This window comes from Entamoeba dispar, genomic scaffold (assembly GCF_000209125.1).
Source record: "Entamoeba dispar SAW760 scf_1105229460357 genomic scaffold, whole genome shotgun sequence".
Classification (NCBI taxonomy): Eukaryota; Evosea; order Mastigamoebida; family Endamoebidae; genus Entamoeba; species Entamoeba dispar.
In genome coordinates, this window is record NW_001854152.1 from 11,692 (window position 1) to 22,728 (window position 11,037).

The window sequence follows — 11,037 nt, forward strand, 5'->3', positions numbered from 1 at the left end:
ATATCTCGTTTTCGTGAACATTAATCAAAAGTTTTTGTTGTTATAAAAAAGGTGTCTTTATAAATAAAATATGAGTTTTGATATATTTTTATATTCTTTAAATTAAAATATATCATAAATGCAAATTTTATCTTTTATGTAAACTTTCTGAATATAAAAAATGAATATTTTAACTTTAGTGACTTAAATAATAAATAAATTTAATAATATCTAATTAATAAATGACACAGTCTCTATGAAGTGGTAGAGAATTCATTAACATTATAAACAACAAAACTTTTTCATTTTCAATTAACAAAAATTACATAAAAACAAAATAAAAATTCTTGTTATTAATTCTTGTTAGCATCAATTCTTTTTGTTTTTAGGTAATTCATTTCTGATTGAGTGATATTAAAATGATAATTAAATTGAAATAGTAAAATAACTAAAGATTGATACGTAAAAAGTGATGACAATTTTTAGGTTGTTTAAAACAATTTCGATATGCATAACATAGAATATTGTAGTATCAGAAGTATGTACTGGCAATGTTAATACAAATTATGATACTACAAAAAAGAAATAGATATACTGATTGTGAGTTTTATTTATTTTTTTGTGATAGTTATATATAAAGACATCCTCAGATGAGGGAATTATTGGATAACTGACAAGAAGAAAGAAACTGTGAGAAGTTTTTCATTGAGTCAATAAAAATCACTGAAATAAAAAAATAAATTTGTTGTTACAAATCAAATCTCTTCAGATTATAGTATTATATTGGTTTGTGATTACTATCTAAAAAAAGGAAATATAGAAGTGGAGTAGAATTAAATGATTAGTAGACAAGAATAATGTCGATGGAATTAAATTTAAGAAACAAAAGAAAGAATAACATAAGTAACTTGGTTCCTTTCTCAGAATTAAAAAACTAAAAAGTGAAAAAAACTTGTTAATAACTAGTTAACGGTTATATGTTTCAGATAATATTTATTTCTTTTATTGGATTTCCATTATTAGTACTAAGCCAAACGTGTAGTGGAACAGGTTGTCTAAAATGTATTGCTAGTGAAACGTGTTCGTCATGTAAAGACTTATATGACCCTACAGATAATAGTTGTTCTACTTGTATTTCAGTAAATCCATATCAGGCTATAACACCAACAAATAGATTAGTTGTTTTAGAAAATGGAATTTGTACGGACAAAACAAACCAAGTAAGAAAAGACTTTTCAGATATGCAAACAATTACACCTAATAATCAACCAATAACTTTACAATTTTCTACATCAACTCAATATTCTATTGGACCTTGTTCTTTTCCTTTAAATAAACAAATCCAATACAGAGGATCATATTGGATTAAAATTGACTTATCTTCTATAAAGAGTACAGGTTCTCATGGAATATTTAGCTTTATAACCCCATCAGATGGTCCTGTTGTTGCATTTGACCTTACACCAGATTCACCTACAACAACTGACAAAAAGTGTTATGCTCGACAAGAAATTCAACCAGGAGGTGGAAAGTTAATTGTTCCATTATCTAAAACAGAATATTATGCATTTGTCTCTATTGAAGATTTAACTACTTTTGATGTGACTATTTCATTAGGGTATACTGATGATTATATTAGTAATCAACTTGAATTAACTCAACAAGAGATTTCTCAATTATATATTTCTAATTCATCAATATTAAAGACTTTTATGATATCCTCATCTGGTGTATATATTAATCCTATTTGTGCACCAACAAAGTTAATGAAAGGATCATTCTTTACTGTTGATTTTGAAGGGAGTTATAGTCTTCTTATTGACACTACAACACAAAACAGATATTGTTATCTTATGGAATATACTACTGAAACTGATTCTACTCAAAAATGTGTTGATTTTTGGGTTGGTGATTGGTGGGGTATTTGGTCTACAAGTGCCTATTTAGAGCAAGGTCTTCGTGTTAGAATTAATGGAGAAGGTAGTAAAAAAAGATATTTCTTTTTAGGTACTATTGATCATTCAATTGATATTGATGTTAGATTTTCTACTATTTGTCCAAATCAGTGTTATGAGTCACAAGGTAATGGCAAATGTTCTGTAAGAAGTGGAGTATGTGTATGTAATGATCAATATGGTGCAGATGATTGCAGAAAGTTGTGTTATTATAATGGTAAATTTTATAATGGAAATGCAACAGTTAATGGAGATGATATGTGTTATTTTGGAAGTGTAGGATGTGACTATGATTGTAAATGTAAAGAATCCACTTTAGAAGATCATTATTGTGTTAGTTCTGTATGTAAAAATAAAGATTTCAATGACGATTCAGTCCTATGTATTTATAATACAAGTAATTGTCTTCCTAATTGTGTATGTGCTGAGGGTTATGTTGTTACAAGTGATCATAAATGTAGAATTAAGACATGTGGTAATTTAATATTAAATGAAGGAGAAGAGTGTGATGGTGGAACGAATTGTGATGACTATTGTCAATGCGTTGAAGGCTATGAAATTGATACTGTTAATATTGGGTCATGTAGATCTAAACCAATAGGATGGTGGGTTTGGTTATTAATAGCTCTTGGGATTGTATTTATTTTTATTTGTTCTATTGTAATGATTTTCTTATTAATCCGATTTACAAAAGGGCATAAGATTGATTTAAACGTTTTTAAGACACAACAACCATCATACCATTATGATATCACACGATCTGTTCTGACAGAACCAAGTAAATCTTCACGTTATTCTATTGATCCGTTATCCCTTGATTATGGAAATGTAAACGTTCCTACAACTGTGTTTGATACTAGGTACGAAGACATTGAAATAAAAAATTATTCAAAGAATAAGTATCTGATGGTTATTGTTCACACCCCAAATAATCCAAAATACGTTTTCCATTTTGACACACAAGTAACAATATTAAGACCACGTCAATCAACTACAATCACCTCATATATGACTTTACATTGTACTACAAAAATTATGGGAATGAAAATACCATATACAGTATGGTTCAGCAAACATAGTAAAACATTATTAAAAATTGCTAGTCTGTTAAAAGACAAAACATTTGAAGTATGGACTGATGAAGACAAAGAAGAACTTGAACGATTAATGAAAGATGTTCCTCGAAAGTACCGTTATTGTTTTGAAATTAAAACTGCAGCTGCATCATCTACTCATATAGATATGGATGAACTACACCTTAGGGAACAACCAATTGCTGAAGGAGCATCAGGAACGGTTTATGTAGGTAAATATAAAAGTATTACTGTAGCAGTAAAAAAATTTAGATGGGAAAATTTATCAGCAGATGATAGAGATGCACTAAAAAAAGATGTTATTCATGAATGTGAATTAATGAGTAAATTACGTAATCCATATATTGCTAATTATATGGGATCAGTTACTTATATTCCACAAATCTCAATGGTTATTCAATATTTCCAATTAGGGTCATTAGGTGATTACATTCGTCATGAAAAACCTGAAGATGTTGTATTACCTTATAAATTGAAAATGAGAATGCTTCTTGATTGTGCTAAAGGAATGGTATTTTTACATGAGAATAAAATTGTACATCTTGACCTTAAACCTGATAATTTATTAGTTAATTCTTTATATGCCGAATCAAGTAGTTGTGTTGTAAAAATTACTGACTTTGGTACTTCAAGAATTATTAAAAAGAAGAGTTCTTGTGATAACGAAAATAAAGGTCTTGGTACCCCATTATATCTTTCACCTGAAGCATACGATGATGTTTATTCTTTTGAAGGTGATGTATTTTCTTTTGCTGTTATGGCATGGGAATTATTTTATGCAACTGAGCCATATAAAGAATGTAAGTCCTTGTTTGAAATTAAAGATTTTGTAAAGAGTGGAAAACGACTTCCATTTGATAACACTATCCCTACTTGCTTGAAAACTCTTATTGATGAATGTTGGAAACAAAAACCAGATGAACGACCTAAGTTTGGAGATATTTGTAAAGAAATGTACAAAATAGTAGGAGATGCTCCTAATCATCCTGAATTTGATGCTAATGTTTCAATGGAAAGAATCGAAGAAATAATCAATGAAAAATCTGCACGTGTTAATGAATTACTTGCAGACCAAGACACTGACTAAGCACTACATCTAAATACGCATTGTCTCTTTTTTTAGTACAACATTTTTTTTGTAATTCTCAACAAAAACAATGCAAAGGATAATCTTAAAATTTATTTTAAGTATTCACAGTGAAAATAATACTATTAGTTTTTGTAAAGATTTCATTATTTTGTAATAAAAATTAATATCACTTAATCACATAAAAAAAGTATATTTGAAATGAATATTCTTTCTTCTTTCAGTTTAAAATAAGAAAATAACAATATCTTCAAAAAAATAAATCGATATAGTTATTATGAATTCTTAACAATAAGATATTCTAGAGAAACTTACTGATATATATTAAAAACAAATAATTAATTAACTATAAGTTTACTGTAAATACTAATAAATATCTTTTTAATTTTAAGAAGTATTTGATAACACTATTTAATAGACGTGTCAAAGAGAAAAAAATCTTTTAGTCTTAAGATAAGATATAAGATTTTCCAGAAAATCTTCTTTTTCTTTCTTTCAACAAAAATGAAAAGGTATCACCATAATTAAAACTTTAAAATAGTTAATACCTTTAATGAATAACAATATTTTATTAAATGAGCTTTAACTTTTTAGTGGTCTCTCTATGTATTTTTGAAAGTAATAGGTGGTGCTCTATGTATTTTTATAACTGATTAGGATATACGATAGATATTTAGAAATTTATATTAACCAGAGAAGATATTGTGTTTAAAAAAATAAATAGAAGGAAATATTAACCATGTAAAATAAAACCATTAAAATTGAAACTCTTTTCTTTATTAATAACAGAATTCTAATTAATAAAGAATCTAAATTACTAAATCTTTGTAAGTCTTATAATTAAATAAATTATTAGTATTAGAGAAATAATTTCTTTGATGTCAAAATATTAAACAGATGAAGTGCTAAATGAATGGAGTTAAATTGTTTGATAAACTATAGTTGATTTAATTCTATCTTGAGGAACTGAGTATTGAAGAGTTGAGAGTAATGAACCAGTATCAAGAGACCAAACAAAACTTCTTCCATCTGCATAAGAAAATAACATAACACATAATGGATAAAAATACTCAACAGAAATAATTTGAGATGGTAATGGTGGAGAATAAATAACTTTTTTATTATATAAATGATCATAAATTAATACTGATCCTTGATCATCAACTGTTAAAGTTAAATAACGATGAGTATCAGGAAGTGCTGATATGCTTTTTATTTTAGCCAATTGATTACGAGTAATAACAGTTTGAGAACAACTTGGAAATTCAATTGAAATAACATTTCCGTCAACACATCCAACAACTACATACATTGGAAAATCACCAATTAATATTGAAGCAGAAATATTACTTTGAATTTTTATTTCATTTTTGTCCCCTTCTTTAGGTTTAAAACAAACCACATTCCTTTCAATAAAAATTGTTCCATTTGGTGTTTTATAGTTAAATGACATTCAATTAATTCTTTTTTAAGTTTGATCTTTTTAATAAAAAAATATGAAAATAAATCAATAATTTGTTGAATTAAAATATTTTAAGCATATTTCTCAAAATACTTTTATAATATCATTTAATTTGTATATACATTATATTGATTTATTATTTTTTTGTATTTAATTTTTTTGTGAATTTAGTATTCTTATTTATTATTTACTGAACAAACTTATTTCCTCGTATTTAAACAACAAAAATAAATGCTTTCTTTTTAAAGTGAGACTTTGTTTTTATTTAATTGAACTATCACAAATTATCTTACATTATATTTATAATTCTTTTATTGAGTTATTAGAGAGACTCAATGATAATAAAAAAGAAAAAAAAATCCATATAAAATTGAAATTTTAATTTAGTATTTTAAAAATTAAAATTTTATTATAAAAACTCTTTTAAAAACACAATAATACTTTACCATAAAAAACAAATAATTAAAGTAATTATTTAAAAAATAAAATTATATCACCTTTTTCAATCTGACTAATTTCATTAATTAGTTCAATAAAAAAATTATTCAAATTTGTAATTTTTTTGTTTTGTCAATTTCAGTTTTAATAAAACTGTCTTCTCAAAGATACTGTTTTTGTGACCAAAACTTCATTTTAATTGACTAAACTATTGAATTGTGTTAAACCCTCGTTATAATGTTTTAGGATTACTAAATCAGAAATTTTTTAGAATAAAACTTTTAGTACTATTGGTGTGTCTTATTTTTTTATAATAACATTAGTTGGAAGTGTTAGCCTACATACATTAAGAGTTTTATCATTTTGTTTCCTCTTGTGTCGGTGTAAAAACATTGTGTTTAGAAAGTTACTTTGTAACGACTTTTAGATAACTAAAACTAATTAGTACAAATTCAAAATTAATTGTCATCACATCACTTAAAAGATTTGAATATTTTTCTGTTCTTCGCACTTAAAATATAGTAGCTAATAATTAATTTACTATTTCCTCCTATAACCTCTCTTCTTAAAGCATATCAACTTTGGTGTTTACTGTTATTTTATCACCACCTCTCATTTATCCTCATGAATAATTTAAGACATTAACAAACAGTATATAAATTAGGTAGAACTATTAGACGAAAGTACTTATCAATAATATAATGTTTTATAACCAATAAACTTATTCAATTCATGAATTGATGTATTGGACATATCTTACATTATCTAATTCGTCAATACAATACATTCATAATGTTTGACTATATGACTAATTAAATTAAACACAACAATTCTACAAGTTAGTCCTTGATATTTTAACTAATTTTCAACAGAAATGAATTAATTAAATTGGTTATGGTAATAATTTATAAATTTCATTAGTTATTTGCACTTTATGTTCCTTCTTTACTAAGACCACTGAGACATCAATTAGATTTCCAAAATCATTTTGCAATAATTTATAAGAACTTCTAAATGGTAATATACAAAAACAATCATTTATTGATGTTTTTACTATTTCTATTTGACTAAGTAATGTACGCATTTAATGAATCAATTAAGAGCCCTTTTCCATTAAAACTAAAAGATTAAGACAAAGTACTGTAATTTTTTATTGTACACTTTTTGTATCAGTGCTAAGAACAAATCTTTTAAGCCCATTTAAACCAAATTGAGTTGGAACTTTATTACTTCAACTTCCACATTTTAAAGGATTTTATTTTTATGTTAATACAGAACCACATCTCACTAAAAAACATCTCTTGAGATTATTGCAATGAACTATTCATCAAAACTGGCACTAAAAACAATGTCTTTATTATTTTGAAATTTATTTTTATTAATTTGTGAGATTGAAGTCTGAATGATGAACAAAATCTGAAATATTAGATTCAATGATTATTAATTTAAAAAATCTTAAAAATTAAAAGGAAAAGACTCATCATAAATTTTTCCTTTTTAGAACTTGTTTTTTAGAAATTTATGAGTCTAACTACATTACACAATGCAATACAATATACTGCATTTGATGTATTATCATCAATTCTTAATTTAATGAAAGCAGATCCATTGTATGATTTATTACAATTAAATCAAGCGTACTCTAGTCAAGATCAAGAATATGAAAAAAATGAATTTTATGGAGATTCATATCTTGAAGAACGAGCATCTTCTTTAGTACTAAAATTTCTAAGAAAATATGAACAAATACCTTTTGAGATGTATAGTGGATTAAGAATCCACACAGTTAAAAATCAAACTTTAGGAGAAATTTTTGACCTTTTACATTTGGGAGATACAAAAACATTTGAAAAGAAAAAGAAAGGAGATTTAGTTGAAAGTTTAATTGGTGGTTGTGTATTATTATCACAAAGAGAAAATGCAACACTATTTTTATTATTTGCTCATGCATTGATTGATTATATTTTTTATCATTCTTCTTATATATATTTTAATACTAATCCTCCAAAATTTGTTAAAGAAGAAATTATTGCTGATATTCAAAATTGGTTTAAAGATAAACTGTTTTATTATAGAAGTTCATTAGAAAAATATCGAACTGATCCTACAAATTTTTATTTAGAAGAACAACACGTTTCTGTTGATCTATTTGATGACAAAGAAGAAGTTGATACTAATAATATTGATTACATATTAAGCAGTTCTGATCCACTTGATTTTGGAATACCTGAACCATCTTTTAATATCGCTACATCTCCTTCTTGGAATTCATCTTTTCAACCTTCACAATAAGAAGAATCAAATGAAGAAATAAATATGTACATGAACAATTCAATTTACTATTTCATTTTTGTGAATTTCTTTTTTTTAGTTTTTTCAGGTATAAAAACAAAAACAAGAAGGTGATGAAACAAAAATCAAAAGATAAAATATTAAATAAATAAAAGAGTAATAGTATAAATATAATAAAATGATAAGTTATTTGGTAAATAATGAAGTGCAAACTAGTTTTGTGAAAACAAAAACACAGAGAAAAAACCCTGAGAAAAGCAGTAAAAAGATGAAAAGAATAATGTATTGTTATTAATAAAAAAAAAAGAAGTAAAAAAAACTAAGAAAACAGGTAAATATGTTTGTCTCACCTGCATTAGTTATTCCACCAAATAATGAAATCTTCAAAGAGGATACATTAAACAATGCTATAAACAATAATTCTAATTTATCAGATGAAAAAAGAACAGTACTAAGTTTATATCTTAGACAAGCTCCAGAAGAACGAGCAAGAATAATGAATGAAGTAGATTTAAAATCATTAATAGAAATTTTCTATATTTTATTAAATCAATCAGAACATCCTGGTGTTATTGAAAATACAACGTTATTATTTGATGATTTTATTAATGCTGATATCAATAGAATTCCATTAATTAGTGAAATTGATATTCAATTAACTATTGAATTATGTACTCGTTTAATTAGACAAATGAAAACAGAAAGTCTTACTATTCTTAAAGCTAGTATTGAAGTTTTTACTATTCTTACTACTTATTGTGGTACTTTTAATGATTTTGTATCAATAATGGGTGATTATTTTCAAGTTATTCGTGAAATTTATTCAATTGCTAATCCAACCCGTTCTACTTATCAACCACTTCATTTATTTAATTGGTCCTTATATATTTTATTAAATAAACAACCATATAGGAAAGTATTTAGTAAAGAAATTCCATTAAATTTCTTATTAGAAGTTCATGATAAAATTGTTGCTACTCAAGACAATGAACTTCTTTATAGTCTGTTTCATATTGTTTGGTTACAGTCATTTGATGAAAAATTAGTCGAACATGATTTCCCTGAGAATTTTATTCAAATATTTGCAAATGTGTTATTAAAAATTAAAATAGAGAAATTAATTAGAATAGTTCTCTTAATTATTCATAATCTTCTAAATGTTGATTGGTATGTTCGTTTATTAGTACAACATGAATTTAATTTAATTATTCCTATGTTATTAAGTCGTACATTCTCTGATAGTGATATTGTTGAAATGTTACAAGAAATTAATGAAATAGTAGAAAAAAAAGTAACTGAAACTTCTAGTATGGAATGTTATATGGATGAATTAAAATCTGGAAGAATGAGATGGAGCCCAATGCATCGTTCAGAACAATTTTGGACTGAAAATGTTACTCATTTTGAACTTGAAAATTGGGCTTTAGTAAGAAAATTAAAAGGCGTTATTAATGATAAATCTGCTGATCCTGTTTGTGTTTCTGTTGCTTGTTTTGATTTAGGAGAAGTTGCTCGTTATCATCCTCTTGGAAGAAAAATAATGAATGACTTAGGTATTAAATTAGATTTATTACAATTAACTAGTTCTGAACAACCAGATGTGAAAAAGAATGCAATTTATGCTGTCCAAAAAATTATGTTACACCACTGGGATTTGGTTCAAACTGACTAAAAAACATTTTTATTTAAAACAACTTTCACATTAATTTAAAAAGTTAGTTAATAAAGATAATTTTTTTTTATTATTGTAAATCAAATTTTATAAAATGTTTTATTTACTGAAATATTCTTTATTTTATTTTTTTTTGAATTTCTTTTTATAGTTTTAAATAAAAAGGTTTAAATGTGTTCTTACTTATTATTCTCTCATTTAGAAATTGATTTTCCATTACGTTATGCTAATTAAACTACTTTATTAGTAGTTTAATTAATAATATCAAAAAAATCCATATCATTTTATAAAAGCACTAATTTAGAAAATAAAAATAAAGTCTAAATATAATTAAATAGAATAGCCACAATAATAATGAATCAATAGTACAAAAAATAAACTTCTCTCAACACAATATTTTCTTTGTATTATAGTGTATATTTTATATTATTTTAGTAATCAAAATAAAGCATTATGAACAAAGATTTAATAAAGGAGCTCTTTAAATATATGAAGAAATAAAATAAGTAATCTAAAGAAATAAAGAAAAGAAAACAGTGAAATAAAAATAGAAAAAAAAAAGATTTTTTTTAAAAATGGTATAAACTTAAAATCAAGATGAGTTCAACGGTGGAAAGAAATGAAAAAGGGGAGATTGTTCGAACGACATCAGCAGTACTTTCTATTAAACATAGTCCAAGTGATCTGTATTCATGTGAAGATTATGGGTATGAAAGTAATATAGAAGAGGTTGAAGAAGATATTGAAGAAGAAAGTTTTACTGATGAAATTTCAGATACAGAAGAAGACGACGATGAAGATGAATTAATTGAAAGAAATAAAGAATTGATTCAAATGGTTGAAGAACTTATGAAACGAACACGTGAAGTTCAGTCTATGTATTATAAGGAAAAAGAAAGAAAAGAAGTGGTATTAAAAGAACTTGAAAAAGAGAAACAAGCAGGAGAAATATTGAGAAAAAAGATTGAAGAATTTGATGAATTAATTCAAACAACGAAAGCGGTTTCATCAGAGAATGAAAAGTTATTAGTAGAATTGGATTTAGAAAAGAAACAACA

General features: G+C 25.3%; 5 protein-coding genes across 5 annotated transcripts in view, besides 12 other annotated features; 4 read left to right on the forward strand and 1 right to left on the reverse strand.

Moving 5' to 3' along the window:
- Window positions 1–56: 56 nt before the first annotated feature.
- Window positions 57–223: a sequence feature (AT_rich).
- Window positions 224–956: 733 nt separating this feature from the next.
- Window positions 957–4,115, forward strand: EDI_059530 (serine-threonine protein kinase, putative; the record flags this gene model as incomplete). Its single annotated transcript, XM_001737102.1, has 1 exon — window positions 957–4,115. The coding sequence occupies one exon, from the start codon at window positions 957–959 to the stop codon at window positions 4,113–4,115; it is 3,159 nt and encodes a 1,052-aa protein (XP_001737154.1).
- A 317-nt stretch (window positions 4,116–4,432) lies between these two features.
- Window positions 4,433–4,506: a sequence feature (AT_rich).
- A 443-nt stretch (window positions 4,507–4,949) lies between these two features.
- Window positions 4,950–4,970: a sequence feature (AT_rich).
- Window positions 4,971–5,034: 64 nt separating this feature from the next.
- Window positions 5,035–5,568, reverse strand: EDI_059540 (uncharacterized protein; the record flags this gene model as incomplete). Its single annotated transcript, XM_001737103.1, has 1 exon — window positions 5,035–5,568. One exon carries the CDS (start codon window positions 5,566–5,568, stop codon window positions 5,035–5,037), a length of 534 nt encoding a protein of 177 aa, XP_001737155.1.
- Window positions 5,220–5,261: a sequence feature (AT_rich).
- Window positions 5,569–5,595: 27 nt separating the features above from the next.
- Window positions 5,596–5,767: a sequence feature (AT_rich).
- Window positions 5,768–5,915: 148 nt separating this feature from the next.
- Window positions 5,916–6,071: a sequence feature (AT_rich).
- A 1,297-nt stretch (window positions 6,072–7,368) lies between these two features.
- Window positions 7,369–7,400: a sequence feature (AT_rich).
- Window positions 7,401–7,451: 51 nt separating this feature from the next.
- Window positions 7,452–7,483: a sequence feature (AT_rich).
- Window positions 7,484–7,536: 53 nt separating this feature from the next.
- On the forward strand, window positions 7,537–8,307 carry EDI_059550 (uncharacterized protein; the record flags this gene model as incomplete). Its single annotated transcript, XM_001737104.1, has 1 exon — window positions 7,537–8,307. The coding sequence occupies one exon, from the start codon at window positions 7,537–7,539 to the stop codon at window positions 8,305–8,307; it is 771 nt and encodes a 256-aa protein (XP_001737156.1).
- Window positions 8,308–8,397: 90 nt separating this feature from the next.
- Window positions 8,398–8,486: a microsatellite.
- Window positions 8,486–9,979, forward strand: EDI_059560 (vacuolar ATP synthase subunit H, putative; the record flags this gene model as incomplete). Its single annotated transcript, XM_001737105.1, has 2 exons — window positions 8,486–8,589; window positions 8,632–9,979. 2 exons carry the CDS (start codon window positions 8,486–8,488, stop codon window positions 9,977–9,979), a joined length of 1,452 nt encoding a protein of 483 aa, XP_001737157.1.
- Window positions 9,188–9,208: a sequence feature (AT_rich).
- Window positions 9,980–10,008: 29 nt separating the features above from the next.
- Window positions 10,009–10,143: a sequence feature (AT_rich).
- Window positions 10,144–10,471: 328 nt separating this feature from the next.
- Window positions 10,472–10,542: a microsatellite.
- A 34-nt stretch (window positions 10,543–10,576) lies between these two features.
- Window positions 10,577–11,037, forward strand: part of EDI_059570 (uncharacterized protein) — a gene marked incomplete at both ends in the record, with an annotated part of 1,404 nt that continues 943 nt past the window's right edge. The window contains one exon of the mRNA XM_001733312.1: window positions 10,577–11,037. This exon is cut by the window's right edge and continues 943 nt beyond it. Within this exon, the coding sequence (XP_001733364.1) occupies window positions 10,577–11,037 (461 nt within the window).